We start from the raw sequence: 20,378 nt of genomic DNA on the forward strand, positions 1-20,378 counted from the left end.
GTAATTTTTACCCAGGAGGTCAAGCTTTGTCTGGTTGGCATGGCTCTGTTTGCCCCTGCTGGTAAAAGCTGTTGCTAAAGCAACCAGAAAGCATCTTTCTCCACATTCATATTAGTGGTTGACAGAGACTGATTTTGTGAAGACCGCTATATTAGACAGCAGGGTGGTAGATGGCCAATATAAAGCTGATACGATATCACACTATTTAATTTAAAGATATAACACTTGCATAAGAATTGCTGAAATGAAATGTATATTTATTTTGCATAATATTTATTAGAAATAAATCATTTGAAATCAATTATATTAAACTTGAAATAAAAAATAAACAGATTTATACTTATGATTCTGTAATCTTATTATAATATTCTTCTCAAATAAAGAAAATTGTTAAAAATGTGAATAAAAAGGAAGTCAACACTTTAACCAATAGTGTGCACTCAGTAATGTGTTAAGTCTGTGAACCAGAAACCATATTTTTTCAAATTAATATAAGGTAATTTTATGCGAATTAAAAAAATAATAATTATTATATACATATATTATATAAATGTGAATTTGCTGAATGCTGATGGTAGATAACTTACTAATAATGGAAAAGAAAATGCTAAAATACTAAATCACAATAAAAATCAGCCAACCGATTGGCCTGGTGATATATTGCATGGCCACTAACTAATATTTCTGTCATGTTCTGTGCGTTTCACCGATGACCTAGTTTTTCCTTTGTTGCCTGATTATATCATTCTGTTCACCTGTGCCTTGTTAATTATCTTGTTTGTCTCTTATTATTTAAGCCCTGTGTTTTCTTAAGTAACTTTGTCCTGTATTATTTTGAGTTGATGCGTTTGTGGTAGTTCATTCTCCATGCCACTGAGTTTAAGTTGGAATTAAAGACTTTGTATTGGATTACTCCTGCGTCGTGCGCTTCTCTACAGCCACAAACCATTACTATTTCAAATGGCAAACTACTGGAGGTTCTGATGGCTGTCTAGGTACTTTTCTGAAACTGGTCAAATTAGTATTAAAGTTAATTCAGCAAAAAGAAAGCAATGCATAGAGAGTGCATGAATGAGTGATCATGATGAACATTTCACTGTAAAAAAAAAAAAAAAAATCACCTAGTTTAAATTAAAAACTTGGGTTTAATTGCTTAAACTAACGTGGTACCAAAATTACAACCTGCAGTGATGCACTGTAATTTAACTACTTTGAATTAAATTAATTCTGGGGGGAAAAAAAGGAAGATAAAAACCTGACAAATAATAAAATTGAGTTAAACGAATGGAAACAATCAATAATTAAATTAATTTTTCACATAGAATGCAACTTAATGTATTAAATCATTTACATAAACACTCACCGAACCAATGACACCTTGTAGAGCTTCAAAGCCATCATTTACTGGAAAGACATGATCTTTGCTGTCAGCGATCTTGGCCAGCTAGGAAAAGTAAATTTAAAAAAAGTTTTACAAAAGAAATGTATAAAGTATACTTGCTTAAACAAGTGCTAGTTCATATACCCCCCAAGCATAATTTATAAAAACCTTGTAACACTTTAGCATAAGTGGCAAGATAGTTTTAAAGCTTACCATACCACCAAACACAACTAACACACCTGAGTCTCATTGAAATCCTTCACTCCTACGCAGTACACAGAGGCACCCAGACTGCGAGAACGATTGGCCTGAGGGAAACACAGAGCAGAAACACTTCAGACACCTGCAAACTATTAGCCGTTAACCACTTCATCCACAGATCATGCTTTTGGCACTGCCTGGTGAAGCTGAACATGTATGAAGAGGAAGCTGGGTAATTCGGATCATTTGATGCTGAATAATGTCTTTGTTGGTTGAAGCTGAAAGCAAAAGTGGGTCAAAATATGGGGATAAATACATGTATTATTTTGGTGAGTGTGGCTGACATTTTGTACATAAAAATACATTTTGATGTTTTATACTATTTATCATAGCTCACAAGATTTGCTGTTCTTTATTATTAATTTGTTTAAGCAAAGATATGGTTCTTATCGGTTGATACTGTTGTGATATTGTTACCATCTGTGTTACAGGATGATGAAGAAAAGAGAAATGTGTGATGTAATTCCCAGCATGCAAATTAATTCAAATGGGCCACTGATGACCCTGACTTCACCTCGTGAACACCAAAGTAAACATTGCTTTCAGTGACGACACCCCTTGTGAAAAGGAAATACACTTCATTGCACTGAATGCAAACTTGTAGTGTACTTCAAATTTATAAATTTATAAAAACACTTGCAGATAATATAACATTAATGAAATAAAATGCTATTTAAGTGAACTTAAAGTGCACTTTGTAATAATGTCAAATTAAAAGTGTTAAACTACATTTTACATCTTTATGTCTTAATATTTTGTCATGCTTTAAAGAAGTACACTTATGATTATGATGTGTAACATACTAAAGCACATGTAAAGTACTGTTTTTTAAAGTGTGTTTTTAATGTATCACTTAACATTTTTAAATGTACTAAATTGGCATTTCATCATTACAAATGTGTAATTTCAAATATATTAAAGTACATGACATACAAGTTACAACAGAAATTCCAATAAAGCATATTTTAGTTTACCATAAATTCTTATAAGTAGTGTACATTTGACAGAACCCTTTAACCATATTTCAAACACAATAGATTTCATTAAAATTACATATAAAGATGTACTTAAGTCCTACTTAAGAGGGTCATAGTTTCAGCTAATAATTGCAATTGATACAAATGTAATCTACAATGCATTAACATGCAATCAAGTGTCCAAAAACATTACATTCAGTTTGTATTTAAATATATTCTTTTAAAGTATTATTTATTTCCATAATAACCTTTTTTTTTTTAAGATATGCATACTTCTTTTTACAAGGGACTGTCAAGCCCTCCACTCTTTTTCTTTCTCTTCTTCAATCTTTCATCATTCTCACCTCTCTCTCAGCGTAATAGAAGAGATCTTCATGCAGTTCTCCATCTGTGAGGGCAATGATCACACTGGCTGTGCGGTATCCTTCACACAGAAACAAAGTTTGCATCATGTTTGCAACTTAATGCCAGACTTTGACTGACACGTTTTTTTTATCCATTTTTTTTTCACAAAGGAACATGCAACATGGTGAAACTAGCTAGTAGTAGCAAGTAATTTTGATTTCTAAATGAACAATATGAGGGTGATAAACAGTAAATATATATGTTCAATTGAAACAGCCTAAACCAGCTAAATTGGCTCAGCTGGTCACCAGCTAAAATAACCAGGTTACCACAGTATAAGCGTCAATTTCATACCCCAGATAGCACACGTACATCTGCAAGATATGAGAATGAGCTTTATTGCCAGGTATGTTTACACATACTGTACGAGGAATTTGTTATAGTGACAGAATATCTTTAATAGATATCTGTTAAAGATCACTTGATCTGGAAAGCATCTGCTATGTACATTTGACAGATGTCTGTAAGATGTCAGTTTTACATACATTCTAAATCATAAACATCTTAAAGACATCTAATAAACATCTATTTGACATCTGATAGGAAACGTCCAATAGACGTATTGCAGATAAGCAAACACTAAAAGAATCTGTCTTGCAGATGTAAATGCAGACGTCAAATAGACATCTCCGTGATGTACGTGTTCTATCAGGGACTGGTTTTAGGACCCAAAAATTACATTTCTGTCATCATTTATTTGAACCTGATCTCATGACGAAAACGTGTGGGAACTTTTTTGCAAGATGCGAAATACGTAGCACCATGTACATTTCGTGACATATTCGATGTGAAATGTGCTAAAAGAGTGTTCATTTTTTCCCCAGAAAATATATATCGTTTGAAAGCTTAAAGACTCTAGTTTTCATATTTGGTGACTGATTTTTTAAATATTTTACAGAGCAACTGTAATTTATTAATTTGTAAGAAGAGTACTCAGAGTCAGAGAGTGCGTTCTGACCTTTACTTTGAAATAGTGATGCACAAATGAAATCATGAAAAATCAGTAAAAACCTCCATTCATTTTCAAAGTAAAGTGAAGTGAGAGTAAAGGAGAGTGTTCAAAAGATAACATCCATTAAATTTTTGGAGAAAAAAAAGGTCTAAAAGTGTTTTGAATATATAGAAAAAAACTATAGATTCTCCATTTTTTTATGCATCGTGAACTATAACGCAAGTACAGGGTTCTCGTAGCATGTCTTTTATGTGTTTTTTTGAGGTTGAATTGAAATCAAATACTGTCATCCTGCCCTTAATACTTCTGAATGTGATGTCTAGTTCATAAATATTGAGAAAAGTATGGAAAAACATGTTTCAGATCACTCAAACCATATATGAAAATGGAGCCGCTCTTATATGGTTACTAATGGGGTTTGATGGTCATCTAGTGGAAAAGTTTGGTACTACGCCCAAACAAAATCTCACTGAAAGCTCATTTTTTGAGATATCAGACTCAAATTTGGAACATACCTTGTTCTAGCATTTTCTAGCAGTTTTAGAGTAAAACATGTTTTGTAAAATGTATATTTTATATAAAATATAATTTTTTTAATTTTATATTTTCATAAACTTAAACTTCCATAACTTTTTTCACTTCTATATCTGCTAAGTGTCTTCTTTAAAAAGAGACCAACCTTAAGCCTGTGGACCAAAGCATTCAAAATTTATAACAGTTTAAGTTGGAAATGCAATTTTCAGGTCTATGCTCAAAAAGTGGAACCGACAGTTAACAGGTTAAACACAAAAGAAGAACAAAGAGTTGACGGTAGCCATGGACTTCTATAGTATTTTTTTTACGTTTTATGCATAAGCCCTCCTGATCTGCTCCCCTCATTGTTGCTCTGAGTGGGATTCGGCATTTTGCTAAGAAGGACGCTAAAGACCACAGTCTCTAGCATCAGTTGCTAGTGCACTTCTTGAGATCAAGGGAGTGAGGTTTACCTGCACGGCACTTACTAGCTGGCCTACAATGGGAGTCAATGGCTACCGTCAACAGTTTGGCTGCCAACATTCTTCAAAATATCTTCTTTTGTGTTTAACAGAAGTAAGAAATTCATACAGGTTTGAAACAACATGGTGAACTATCCCTTTAAGCTGGTCTACCTTCAACTATAACAAATTTAACCATTTTGTGCCAGTAATCTAAAACCAGTTAAGACCACCTTGAAGATTACTAAAACTAGTCTAAAGTGTTTCTTCTTTTAGCAAGATGTGTTTGAAATGGACCTACCCTCAGTGTTACCATAGTAAATCTGTTCGCTGGCCTAGTAGCACACAAAAAAAGACAAAAGAAAAACATCAGAAATATTGTAATCTCATGCAGATCAAACAACATTCACAGTGACTGGTTATTTCACAGACAGATGAGGAATAAATTTACCCAGCTGTGAAAGATTTTTATGTTTTTAGGTCCATTTGTCTGAGTAGTGGCCAAACATAACCTTCGTGAAGGATATTTCGAGCTATTTGTCATCGCTGGGTGGGCAGTACTGACGCCAAGATGGTTCCTATTGGCTCACTCACCCGCTGAATGCCTTCATGCATAAAAGTGTCTCCACCTGGCCGCACTTTCTCGAGTTCCTCCAAACCTTTCCGTATTTGTTCCCTGACAAACATACACAATGAGAGAGAAAAGGTCATGAAATATACCTCATGACCACAATCATGCTCTATCCTTGCTACGTCTGTGCAATGTTTTACTGTAACCACCAAACATTGGTAACACACACAAGGATTCAGGAGACCAGGAGTGTAAGTTTATTCTGGATGGAGTAGATTTTCAACAACTACAGACAAATTATACCATGAATAATATTCATTGGCACTGACAACCTTTGACAACCAGCACTTTTCTGGAAACATGGAAAAGCCTTAGTCACAATGAATTTGGCATACAAACATGACATTTCCTTAGACATTTTGAGCCACATGTTGAAGTCATTGAAGTGCTGTTTTAAAGGAATAGTTCACTCAAAAATGAAAACTCTGTCATCATGTAGGCCTACTCATCCATATGTTGTTCCTGTTTATTGGTAATCAAACAGTTGTTGGTAGCCATTGACGTCAAAACTTCCGACTACTATTTGGTTACCAAAATTCTTTAAAATATCTTCTTTTGTGTTTAACAGAAGAAATGATCTCATACAGGTTTGGAACAACTTGAAAGTGAATAAATGATGACAGAATATTAATTTCTAAGTGAACTATCTTTTTAAGGAGACGATCGTCAAGACCTGCTTACAGAAGATGTGCTCTTCTTTATGGGTCATACTGTTACATAAGATTTGGCCTTCATTTTTGATAACAGAAGTGTAAAACTACAGTCATTTGTTGGCACAAACCCATACTACAGTCAAAACCCTTCCAGACTGCAAAAGTAGATAGGCCTACAATGCATTTGTGCAAACGACTTGAGTTAAATCACTAAATAATAAAGATAACATTAATTCACTCACCTGTCTTCTGTAAGCCGCATCAAAATCTTGCCCTGATCGGAGAACACAATGAAGGACATCCGCAACTGAGGGCTAAATGCAATAACAAACATGTTAGACTGAAATTATTATTTTAAAAGCATATTTTAATTGTACAAATGTCTCAATGTGATCCCACACATTCCTATTTGTACTTCACTAAATTTAATATTTTCGTTAAACATGTTTTTTCATTATTTTTCATCCACATAATGTAGAAAAAGTTATGCACACTCACAGATTTTTGTGAGACTCTGACTTTGCCTACCTTATGAACTTATGGGCCAGATGTTCCACAAAGTTATATATTTCATTCCAGTGATGCTGCACGCTTCCTGATCTGCAGGGAGAAACAGACATTTTGGACACTTATAGTCGAACATCAAGGGGGCAATAAAGATTCACAAGCTGAGAGGAATAGGCAAGTTTGAGATTTACAGCTGTGTGAAAGTTTTTTTTTTAAAGCAGCAGTTCAAAAACTACATTGACACATTTTTATGCTCCTTTGAGGGAAATCATTCGAGGATCCAGCATCCTCCCAGAACAGCTGTCTGTCTGAATGAGTGTGATGCCAGCTGTCAATATTCCATTGACTTTGAATTAACACAAAGATCAACAATCTTGATGCTTAAATATGTAGAAATACATATTTAACAGTAGAAATACATGTGAAACTTTACTTTGAAATTACTAAAACTTTTAAATATACTTTCTCATTAGTTGTTGCCTTCTATCTATATTTCAATTTACTAGTTTGACCTTTATGCAGGAAAACTCCTCTAAAACAAATACAATTTATTACATTCACAGAAAGTGAAGTGCCAGTCAAATCTGGGAAATCTGCCTGTGAAAGAACTTGTGCACTTTCCAAAACTACATTTAAGAGAGAGCAGTTTAGGTTGAATGTTGTAATATTTGTTTTGTGTGGTATTAACACTGCCATGTATATTACCATGATAAACTCTCTGAGAGTTTAACAACTACAGTATATAAATGTGCTAAGGGTCTTGATGAGTTACTGAGATTAATGAATATTAATTACATTGTCTACATATTGATTTTCTGAAATCGCTCTCCAGGAAATGAGTTTGGGACTCTTGGTTTAGATCCAAAACTCTGGACTACCCTGCGCGTTCACTGACATGAATAGTGCACTAACTGCGCTGTAAAAACAGAGAGAATGAAAATCTTAAACGTGAAGTCTGTGCTAAAATTATTCTTATTCTCCAACTCAATCAATGGCAAATTAAATATACCAGTTTATTAGTCAATGGCTAACAATAAACATTATTTAGTCATTGACTTTAGTCACATATGTGAGTGACTGACTTGGAATGTAGAGGATTGTTATAGCCAACGATTGAATTATATTCATATTTCAACAATGAATTGGAGTAGAATCAAATAACAATATTATTGAAAATCTGATATAAACTGCATTATGTGGAATTTAAATGTTTTTATACAAATCAGTTTTTGTTTGAGTGTTGATTATGATTATTGATTGTCTAAAAATGAATAGCAATTGAATTTGGACTCAACAAATTTGGAATTTGTTGTTTTTTGTACTGTACCTTCAAAATATCCCAATAAATCAGTATTGAATCAAACTGGAATCAAATCAAATTAAGAGCTTGTGAATCAAAATCAAAATTGATTCATGAAATCTCTGTCAATACCCAGCTGTACAGTTAATGCTTTCTTACTTCCAGTAATAACTACCTTACAAAGGCATTAGCTGTCACTGTGCCAGATGGTATTTCTATGATGCCATGTCTAGTGCAGAGCTACGACCATTGATGCATTCAAAACAATGTACTTGTTATAATGCAACTATGCCCAGGACAAAATTGCATCCAAATGATCTTGTTTTTGCATGGTAATGCAGTTTAAAAATCCAGGTCCTGTGAATGCCATCAAACCTATCTCAATGTTCACATTTCAATCAATGGGTTTTTGGTTGAACGCCTGAACTAAGGTTTGTGTTTAACACAAGCACAAGATATTTTATATACAACAACATTTTTTTAAAGCTTTTACTTCAGGTGGTTTCTAACAAGTGGCTAAATGGGCTGCAAAGGTTGTCAGGGACTCTAAAAATCAACACACTGAACAGGTAAACTCAAACTAACTAGTTTGCTTTCACAGCATCATTGTGTTTACAATCACATTCTTGGAAACTATTCAACTCAAACTTTCCGGGAAAGACTGAAAGAGTTGTTGAAAGTTTATTGTCAAGTCATTCGACTGTGGTGTAGTTTAAAACCTACGTTTAGCTTTTTACTTCCAGCGACTATATGCTTCAAAATTCATAAGTTGTGTTCATCAAGATGACAGGTCACAGAGCTTGTTTTCTGCAATAATCCAAAAGCCAATAGAAAAATCTGGTCACACTTTATTTTGGGGACCAGTTCTCTCTATTAACTAACTATTATGTGCACATTTTGCCTCAATAAACTTCTAATTTGCTGCTTATTAATAGTTAGTAAGCCAGTTGTTAAGTTTGGGGTAGAGATTAAGGGATCTAAAATATGGTCATGACTCATACTGAATAAGGCATTAATCTGTGCTTTATAAATACTAATAAATAACCAATATGCTAGCAATATGCATGCTAATAAGCAACTAGTCAATAGAGAGAATCCTACTGAAATCTGAAAATACGGTTTTGAGACAAGAAATGTAACAAAAATAAGTGATGATGGGACAGTCAGTAAAAAGTTTTACAAGACACTTTTCTATAACAACAACAAAATAAAATAAAAATACAAATCTGTTAGTTTGAATAAAAGCCGCCCACTGGGACATAAAAAGTCTTGTAGTTGAAGAAACACAAGAGTGTCCAAATATCCTTTGGGGCAACTAGCTGAAACAATAAAAGGTTCTACTCCACCTCATTAAATGTTTAGAATTATTAATTGCAATGAGATGATGTGAGATAATGTGGCAAAAGTATCTGGATTGTTTAGGCAGTGCCTCAGTCCTCCTCTCTTCCTATGCCTGTCTTTCTCTCCCTCTCGCTGTTTTTTTCCATTGTTAGTGAGATCCAGGCCTCTAAAGCAGCCAAAGCAGGCAGGGTTTGGGACATCTGGAGCTGATGGTGAAATGGTTTAACAAGAGGCAATTGGTGTGTGTGTGCGAGTGTGTAAAATGAAGGATTTATTTATATAGCTATAACTCTTAATGAACTAGCCTTCATACAGCTGCCCAAGATTGCCGATTCATTTTCTCTGAAATTGGACTGGATTGTCACATTATTCAGTTCTTCCCTAACCCAAAGGTTTAGATAATTCTTGGGAATGGATGAGAGTGCAAAACCCACCCCCAACCGCATCTCCCAGCTTTCATTTCTGAACGAGAACAGTTCAACGAGGGCATTTCACTTATAGCTGGGCTCAAAACAATAGCAGCCTAGCATAGTTAGCCTAGCAGCCATTAGGTAGGCTAAATTATGTTTCACATTATATTTAAACTTTGCTCAGGAATAGTTTGGTGTTCAGAGCCAGATGACTAATAAAACCATAATAAAATCATAATGTGAAGGCTTGGTCATAAACTGTAATAGAAGTATTGAATGTTTTACTGTGCAATTAAGCAAGGTCAGCCGGTCACAAAAATCATTACAGTGTTGTAGAAACTATAGAAACTTCATAAGCAAAACTGACTCAAGTTAAAATAGCTTAATGTAAAAATATATTCTAAAATCTAACTACTTAAATACAGGTAGGTCTACTTTTTTTTTTTTAAATAATGCCACGACCTATTGTAACAATGGCAGCCTAGCTGGATGCTGGAGTCTATGCATTCATACAGTCATAAACTCCTAATTCAGCAATACTGACATTATAAACATTATGTTGAAATTTCTTAAATGTGTCTTTTATTGACGTGAAATGTAATGTTTGTAAAATATAAGTATACCTTTACTACAGAAACCGCTACACAATGACAAAAACTAGCCTGTGACCATATTAATGATCATTTACTTTATGATAATGTCTCTAGAGGTATTGCTAATATTTGCTAATAATAGCTGCAACCAATTTAATACCACTCACAAAAAAAGTATGATATTTACATGGTAAATGGTTCATGTCCAAAACACCATTGTACTTTTTAATACTTTGTCATATGTGAAATGCATAATGTAAAGTGTAATAATGGAAATGGCAATAAAAATGTTTTGGTTACAATAGGGCAGCTTATGGAGGGACATTGTCCTGGAGAGTTTAGCTCAAACACTAATTAGACACACCTGAACCAGCTAATGAAAGTCCTTAGGAGTGCCAGAAACTTCCAGGCAGGTGTGCTGGAGCTGGTTGGAGCTAAACTCTGCAGGACAGTGGAGGTGCGTCCGAAATAATTGACTGTCTGAGTAGATACCACATTTGAACTCAAACTTATTTCATGACCATTAAAAAAAGTATGTTCTATATAGTATGAGTATGGATAGTATGAACAAAATTTGGACATACTACATCCGCCATGTAGTAAGTCATCTGGGTACTTTTCGCCTACTGTTTTTCCAAAACAACGATTTCGGACATACTACTCTTTCAACCTACTGTTTTTCACTTACTATATAGGAAAGTATTGGATTTCCTATGGGATGCAGAGTGGCCCTCCAGGAGCTGAGTTTGACACATGTGATACCCACACACCCACCTGCAGGTGGCGCCCTACTTCCAGCTTCACAAGATCCTCTGGATGTCCCTTATGCGAAACCTCCTAAACAAACCTTTGTATGTGTCTCTACTATACGCTACATTGAGGGTTTCTCTTCGATCAAGTGAAGATTCATTGCAGATCCTGTGATTCATGATGTATGGGTCATAGAAAATGTCATAAACCATAAAAAAACAGAATTACTACAATGATAAATATATCATTTTTAATCTGTAATCCAAGTTACTTTATCTGTGGACTCATCAGCTAATATATTTAGCTACAGTGTAATATTTCTTCCTCTGATTTGTCTTCTCTTCCAGCTTTCTGTGACTCATGTCAGTTCTTTTGGGCACTGATTTCATTTCGTTCTCGCTTTAACTGGGGACTTAATTTTTTCATAAATCAAAGTTTTAGTTTGACAAAACTGATTTCTCCAAAATGGTGTCAATTAGTTATTCTAACTTGATATAGACTGTGACAATGTTCAAATAGTTTGAATACAGAACGTGATTGACCAACCAGAAGCTGAAGCTCCAGAAACAACAACACGCCTTCCTGGTCATTAGAGTTGAGTGACATTATTAGTTTCATAACACATGTTTCTTTATTCCCACCACTGTTTCTCAACTGTTCTCTTGTTGCACTGTCTGCAAAAGCGCTTGAGCTGAATGAATGGAGGAGAATGGTAAATGGCCTTCACAGACCCTCCAGAGCACAGGAGCCAAACCATCAAGCCCACAGCTATAAAGTGGAGCCACAGAAATGGCCCATAAGTAGAGCAACCAAACACTGACTTTCCCATAACTCACATCCAAGTGATTGCTGATTGATTTGTGTTGATAAACGAACCCCTGTTAAACACAACCAGAACTTAATGGTGGGCATTGTCCCATGATAGCTAGAAGGCTTCTGTTTTATATGCTAAATTAATTCCATTGCATCTCTTGTCAGCTGAAGATTCTTTATAGACTGTTACACTGACTGATTATGACCAGTTATGTTTATATCTTCTGTAGCATTTAAAATACATGAATCTGACAACTGTTGGCCAGAGGAGAACTGGCCTCCCGACTGTGGCTGGTTTCTCCCAAGGTTTTTTGTCACCGATGGTTTTTTGTCACCTCTCCATTTTTGTCACCGATGGATTTTGGGTTCCTTGCCACGTTCACCTTTCTTAGTTTTTGGCAATATTAATGACTTAAATGCACTGACATTATTGGTTGAGAGGTGAAGTGAGCTGGACAACATCACTGTTTTCTCCAGAGCTGCTTTATAGATTAATTAAACTCATTCAGTTATTGATTGACTTAAACTGCACTGAATCAACAGTGAACTGGATTTGCTTTATAATGACTGTAAAATTGAATTCTGTTTGCATCACTGAATCATTATTTTCTTGCTTATCACTGTGAAGATGCTTTGCAACAATCTGTATTGTATAAAGCACTATATAAATAAAGGTGACTTGATTTGACTATTGCAAACGTCAGATTTAACTGAATGTTTTTGTCTTTGCTTTTTTGCTTATATAGTACAGTGGGCTTCAAAGTGTTATGCAATAAAAATGGGGAGTTTTTATTTATTGGAAATAAAGATTTAGTATTTTGTACAATAAGAAAAGCTAGGATGTTAAAAGAAATATAAGCAATTATGAGCTTGATTCCCATTGAAGCACAAGATGCACATTTTTAAATCATTCTAGAGAACATTTTTCACACACACACACGTATGTATGAGTGATATGAAAATGAATGTTCCAAATACTAAGAAATCCTGACATTAATTATTGTAATAATGGCAAATTATTATGCTTTATTATTATTTAATTTGTATTATTTTTAATTTAATTTAAATTGTTGCATTAAATTGTACAAATGCAAAATAGAAACCTTCCACTAGCATTCTCAGACATTTGGACTAAAGCTATTTGCTTTGCTTGCATGTTCTGTCATCGGGGCATTCATTAACTTTATTCTCCCATATCATTTCTAGAATTCATTTTGCGTATCTAGTAGAACCATAATATTTGACTTCACGAGTCTTGTAGATGATGAAAGGGAGTACAGGAACATTTGAAAAGCACACATATTTTTATTTTGAGTGTCATCATGCTGTTGCTCAGCCACTGGGTGCTGATAATGACTGAACACTACATGAATATTGCATTATATTAAATGTTCTTTGCACTAACAGACAATAACATAATCAATATTGTCATATTCCGGAAAATGTTCTTCCTGAAAAATATATATATTTTTTTTTTAAATGAATGAAATGAAAACTAATTTGATTTGCAGTATCCAAGGCAGTGGGGTAAACGGGAAATGAGTTGACATATGTTGCTATATAACATTATGAATCTGTCCAACAAAAACGTCACATTCACAGCTGAACTGACAGGCGAGCCATGAGGAATGATTTACATGTATTAGGAAACACAGCTGTGTTTTTTATACTTAAAACAAATTCGTCGAACATGAACATAACACTCTGGGGAAAAGTTGCCAAGCAGCGTTAAAGTTTAGACTGAAATGAAATGGCTGGAAACTGTGATCCACATCCAATCAATTCTATGTCCACGCATGTGTGCTTATATATTGTATAAAAAAGCTAGCAGCACACAGGTAAACATCACAGTGTGATGATTGAGTTTAGAACTGTGTGCAATTGATTTTCCATGTGCTTTCATAAGTCCAAGGGCTTTCGCAACGCTGCGTGCCAAAATTAGGTCAAGCTAGCTTGCGAGTTTGCCAAGCTAATTATCAAACGAGACTAAAACAACCTCAATTTGTAGTCAAAATGCACAGTAATCATTTCTTAACTACAAAAAGTAACATTTTAAAAGAAAACACTCAAAATTCCAAATACAATTTGATATTACTTGCTGATTCTTTGTTGCATTTCATGAAATAGCAATTTCAAAGTGAAAACCGTTTCAAAACAAATCTTAAATCATCGATTTTTCCCCAGTGTACATTACTTTTCTATTAAACTGCATATGTGGAACTAATATGGCAAATGACCTCTTAACCCAGCTGTTTAAGCTATCCTTCCCTTGCAGTCTTTTGGCTCATTGCTGCATATTTGTAAACTGTCCTCAAGGGGCAGCACTTGCATCCAGCCAGCGTGTCCGCATTGACCCCTAACATGCCATTTTCCCATCTCATGCATTATTGTTGTTGGATGAGACATATGTTACAGAGGAAAACAGTTATCTTTATTGTTAGATATTATTCTCTCTCTCTCGCTCTTGAAAACACTGTGTGAATGGCATTATGCACTAAACAATGAAATATCAAAGAACATGGAAATTGTTTTAAAGAAATATATCATATGCGCAGGTTTCAAGCTAAATACTTCACAAAAAGTAAAACAATATAAGTACTAAACAATAAATATAAGAGGGAAAAACCTGTTTGAACTTGAGGAGAACTGACTTGGATTAAAAGTCATTGAGCAGAATGAAGAAAAATGTAGTTACTGTTGTTCTCAGAAAAGTTTGCAGCATATGCCACTTTGCATAAAGAAGTTCAGTCATTTTAAATGTTCAAATGATCTTCAAAGTATCGAAATGTGACTCTTTGGATCAGTTTCCATCAAAAAAAATGGGATGAAACAATATATGAAAGCATCACCTTCCTCGCTCTAATAAAACCTTGCCACATAGACCTTATACTCAGAGAGAAAAAAAAAAAAAAAAACTGCATTTAAATTGTAAATCTAATTCTGCAGGAGCATTAGTGATTTATGCAAGTGCATTTTTCTGTCTAATAATTACTGGTCAAAGATCAAAACAATGGGTTAAAGCCCTCAGACAAAGTCAGTCTTACATGGTATACAGATGCCAACACAGCATATACAGAGTGTGACCATGCATTGGTAATAAACGGTGGTAAATCACAGGATAACTTACTTGTCTAGTACAAAGTAGAGGTCAAAACCTCCATAGCAGGAGGAAGCTGCTGTCCCTCTTTCCGGCACAAGTCCTGTATTTCCATTCGCGGTGTCCACCAATTTGACACAGAGCAAAACTGCTATCCTCCAAAGTCTGCACATGTTGTCTGCACTGTTTGAGTCAAACAAAATCAGGACTACAGGAAAAATACAAAAGTGACCATGAGAGAAAAGTAAGGTTCCACAGGATCCTTGACAATCCGTAATCCGTGCAGCTGTTCTGTGCAGTTAATTTGGAGAAAGCATTCTTCAAAAGACAAGATTTGTCTTTGCTTCTACTGTCCTGTGGCAGCAGAGTTAAGGTTTTATGGAAAAAAGAAAATGAAAAATGTCTCTAAGAAAGATTCTTGGTTAGAAAGAAGTTTCAAGAAGGCAAATGTGCACATGCACCCCAAAGTCTGACACACTTCTGCTCGCTGCCCCAGTTGCTGCTAGATTGATGGAGTGTGGGAGGGAGTGTGGTTGTGTGTGTTTATGTTTGAGTGTGTGTGTGTGTGTGTGTGTGTGTGTGTGTGTCTTTGCCAGACAGTGCAAAATCATTGTCTCTCTCAGCCCCTTGACTCCAAAGCAACTTTCCATACTCTTTTTTTAAAGCAATAAAGAAACCCAAAAAGTGATTAAGGTTGTTATTTTGCCATCTAGTGGTAAGAAATGTTACTGAAAATGTTTGTTAATTGAAAGCATCACATTTGAACGAATTCCAACCTTTTTTCCTGTAAAGCTTGACATATAAAAACAATAGTTAAAAAAAAATCTCATTTTTGGAAATTGACTACTTTATTGAACATTTAGACAAAATGTACACAATATAAATATGGATTTGTTTGCATATGTCATATTTGAAACTGAGCAAAAATATGCAATTTTGTGCAGTTGCTGATGTTTATATGGGGAAAATGTATGATGAAATTCTGTAAAGCAATCAATGAGATATTATTTACATTAAATGATATAAATATTAGTTCACTCAGTATAACTCAATAATAGGTCTTAGTAATATGATTTTTAAATGCTTAGTTTTAAGAGCTCTATGGTTTCAATGCAAATACAATATACAATGCAATATAATGATGACAGAGAGATGAACAAATAAATGTTTTCTCAAAAGCCTGATGATCATATTTGATACATTTTAACATATATATATGGATAAGTAAGTTGCTTCAATCCAGTAAGTGAAATATTCATCTTAAAATTATTTACCGAGATTATGATTGGATGAACATTTGATGGTCCTATGCCTTCCACAGACGATATAAATATATTTAGACCACTGAACTTAGTGATTGCTATCTAGTTTTTGAACCAAATCAAACCTGCCTTTGAGAGTTAACAGGCATGACATATAGAGTTAAAGAAGTGTCAAGATAGGGTCTGTGCTGATTTGTAAAAAAAAAGAAAAAAAAACAGAGACTGTATTGATTCAGTTTTAATTATATAAACACAAGAGTCAAATTAATTTACGTTTTTTTATATCAGTGCCACGTCATGCTGTTTAATGTTAAAACATGCGTCAAATTGAAAATGATCCCATGCATAATGTTTTTTTTCAAATTAAACACAAGTTACTGTCCTTTAACTCAGCAGATAATACAATGAAGATGGCATCCTTTTCATAAGTCATGGCTGTCATTTACCGACAACACCACCGGTAGCAGAACAGGGAACTTTCTCAAATATTTCAAACGTGCATGTAGTGTAATCGTACTCCACTTGGCACTTGTCAGGATAATTAACAGGCCTCTGCATTCTACAGTAATGAAACACAACAAAAGGAATTATTAAGTTTTATCAGTCAGATATTTAAGTTAAAATATCTGCGTTAACTTGCTCTTTAGATGAGCTTTGGTCTTGAAGCGTTTTCAATTAAATGCTTTTATACCTTTTTTTATATACTGTATATATTTTTGAATTTAATATAAAATGTTGTTTAATATAAATTTACAGAGATAGATTTACATCTCTTTTAAATCCTCCAAAATTATTTCCATTTACTTCTGTTTTAAGTAACTAATTTCAATCAATGGTGATGTCACTACTGAGTAAAAAAAAACAACCTGTACTTACGCATCACAGCACCTCATGGAATCAGCAGAACAATTACAGTCAAAACATTTACTGTTTCTCCAAACAGATCCAGTAGGATGCCATGTTTTATCTGTCCCATCCTGGCAAAACGTAACTATAAATGATCAGAGAAAGAATTCAGGGAAAAAAACTTGATAGAGCACATTTTTTTAGTAATGCAATAAAAGCGAAGGACAGTTTATACCTGATGTTTTGTGTTCCTCAACGAAGCATGCTGCATTGACTAGAGAAAGGACAGCGCACAGAAACAAACCCCAGACCACCAACCTCTTCACAGTCAACAAACACATTGATCCGATGTTAAAAATCTACACATGCACTAAGTAAAGTGCCTCAGTTAATGTGTTGTTTATTAATTTATTGTTTGTATGGTAAAATTTAATTATCACTGAAGCTTAACAAGTATAAAATATCACATGAAATTCACATACATTTAATGAATTCTGTAATTGTGAAAATTACCTAATGACAGTCCTAAAATCTACATATTAAACTAAATATAAACAATATTAAATGAAAAGCTTACCATGTTTATGCCGACAGTGATTTGATTATATGAAACAAATCACAATCCTTGTATTTAAGTGAACAGAGGAGGGTGGAGCAGTATGTTAATGATTCATTTGTCAAATGATTTTGGAAACACTGATTACATTATTATTAATGTTACGACCCTTGGCTCAAGGAAAGCAACAAAAACAAGGGACACACGTAAACCAAAGTATAAGCTCAAAAATAAAAGAGCAAAAGTCTCTCCCTCCTGGCTCAGTTGGTGTTCTCTTAAGCAGCGTCTAAGGCATGGTCACAGGTGTTTCCAGTTGACTGCTAATTGAGGCAATTAGTGGGCTCAGGTACCAAACAGCAACTCTCCAAAACCAACAGCAGGGGTCGTCACAATTAAGTACTGATTTCTTTTGTGCTTTCGAAATTATTGCAATATTCTTAATTGCAAAATAAGATAAAAAAAAAAAAAAGGTCACAAACACCTGCCTTACTGCTGTCAGTCCCCTCCTCTCGTGCCCATATTTGGTTTGTCAGTAGATTGTCATAATAAAGTCCTTTGTTCGAAGCTCCATGTCTCCGCGTTTCCCAAGCTCCTACGACTACGTGACAATTTTAGGGTAAAACATTATTTATGGTCCCTTTTGAGCGTTCTGTTGACAATTACTGCCCTTGACACTCTGTTTGTCTTGTGTTTGTTTCCTGTGGCTATGTTGTCTTATGTCAGCACATGGCTTTGTTGATTGTTTTTCTCAGCCATGTGCTTCTCTAGCCCCTCCTCCTGGTTTCCTCTTTACCACACCCTCTTGTTAGCCCTCCTTGAGTCTTTGTTAATGTAATTGCTCTCACCTGTTCCTCATGTGCTTTCCTCCCTATTTATAGTTCCCTTTACCCTCTTGTTTTTGCTGGTTTGTGGTCATTTTCACCCCTTCTATCACTAGCTGAATTTCCATCACCCTGTTTTAATGCGCATTTTGAGGTATCGCTTGAGAAACGAGTGATGGAAACGACAAATTTCGAATAAAAATCCCTTAATTCGCAAAAAAGTTTTTGCGCTCGCTTGAGGTGGTTTTTGACTTAGAAAAGATTTAACGTGAATAATGCGAATAAAACCCTTGAAAAAGGGTTAATGCGAATAATGGGATATGGAAATGCATTTTGCGAATAAATTCCTCCAAGCACATCAAAAAAATCATGCGACTTTGCGCTATGAGACGGGATAACTTGACTGGCAGTGGACTGATCTCGTTCCACAGCATCTGAAATGTTGTTATGGTCGTTCTGAAATGCCTGAGCAAAGTCTGTCATTTCTGTATAATTGTCTTACACGACTGTTACCAAACAGCAGCATTCACCTCTGAAAGCAATGACAGCATTTATTGTGTTTCATCTGCTCGCTCTGAGGCGCAATTAATTTTCATATATGAAAATTATTATATTCAGTAGCTTATCCTAGTTTTCTATAGGCTATTTAGTGCCAGTTTACCAGGAAGTGACGATTTTGTTCTCTTTGACTCGTTGGATGGAAACGGTGCTCGTTCGCAAATGTTTTATGCGATATTCCAATTTTGCACATAAGTTAAATTCGCAACTTTGGATGGAAACCCGCTACTGTCTTTGTCTCTGTCTGTGGATGTGGCTGAGTGTATGTGTTCTTGTCTCCATGCCTGGTTGGTCTTGTGCCCTTGTCTTTTCTAGTCCTTTGTAGTTCCATGTTCTTGTCCTTGTTTTTGCATTTTGTCTTTTTTCTTTTTTTGTATTTATTCAGTTCTTCTAGCCCTGATCTTCTGTTTTGCTTTTTTGTTTGATACTCTTTAAGTTAGTTGTGTTGGTTAGATTGGGATGGCACCTGCTCCCTCTTTGTGATGATTAACCTCTCTATTTCTCTCTATAGGCGTTTTGCCAGATTATTGTGCTTCGCTGTCTCTTAGTGAAGAGACCTCCAGACCTGCATTTGCCTGATACGGCCAGTAAACGGCAGACTTCCTGAGTTTATCTGAAGGACAATAAACTTCTGTTTGACTTGCCTTTGCTTCTGGGTCCTTTTGTCGTGACAAGTTATTTTGAGTATTCCAATCGACTTTGTACGCTCTCTAAAGTTTCAAAAATGAAAAAAGGAGGATCTTGTGCTTGGTTCCATTGACATGAAACATGATTTCAAGTCAATAATAGAATCCCAACACACTTCAATAGACTTCATTGTGCTTCAGTATGTTACTTTCATTTTTTTTGATTGATTGATTGATCGATCGATCGATTGATATTATTGTCAAATGTACAGTTAAGGTCAGAATTATTGCCTCCCTTTGGTATATGAGCAAAGAAATCAGTGAAAATAAGTCTGCATTCTTTATCCTTTTGATTTTCCAAAAAGTCACAATAATCTAATCTTGAAAATGAGAGGGAAATTCTTAAAAAATAATGAAATAAATGTTTTTCTCCAATACACAGTGCCCACAATTATTGGCCCCACTTTATTCAATACCTTTTGCAACCTCCTTTTACTAAGCTCTGAGTCTCTCCTAATGCCTAATGAGGCTGCAGAGACCATTCCTTCATACAGAGTCACTCCAGTCCAGATCCTTCAGATTCACAGCTCCATGTTGCTGCCTCTCCTCTTCAGTTCACCCCACTCATTTTCTATAGGGTTCAGGTCAGATGACATGACCAAGG

At 34.9% G+C, this 20,378-nt stretch overlaps 1 protein-coding gene across 1 annotated transcript in view; it reads right to left on the bottom strand.

The window, feature by feature from the left end:
* Positions 1 to 15,541, bottom strand: part of antxr1a (ANTXR cell adhesion molecule 1a) — a 52,137-nt gene extending 36,596 nt beyond the window's left edge. Inside the window, 8 exon segments of the mRNA XM_058785592.1 lie at positions 1,364 to 1,444; positions 1,621 to 1,689; positions 2,964 to 3,043; positions 5,252 to 5,285; positions 5,545 to 5,626; positions 6,477 to 6,548; positions 6,763 to 6,834; positions 15,076 to 15,541. Of these exon segments, the coding sequence (XP_058641575.1) occupies positions 1,364 to 1,444; positions 1,621 to 1,689; positions 2,964 to 3,043; positions 5,252 to 5,285; positions 5,545 to 5,626; positions 6,477 to 6,548; positions 6,763 to 6,834; positions 15,076 to 15,218 (633 nt within the window). The 5' untranslated portion in view covers positions 15,219 to 15,541.
* Positions 15,542 to 20,378: the final 4,837 nt, after the last annotated feature.

The sequence above is a fragment of the Onychostoma macrolepis genome, chromosome 08 (genome assembly GCF_012432095.1).
Source record: "Onychostoma macrolepis isolate SWU-2019 chromosome 08, ASM1243209v1, whole genome shotgun sequence".
Lineage (NCBI taxonomy): Eukaryota > Metazoa > Chordata > Actinopteri > Cypriniformes > Cyprinidae > Onychostoma > Onychostoma macrolepis.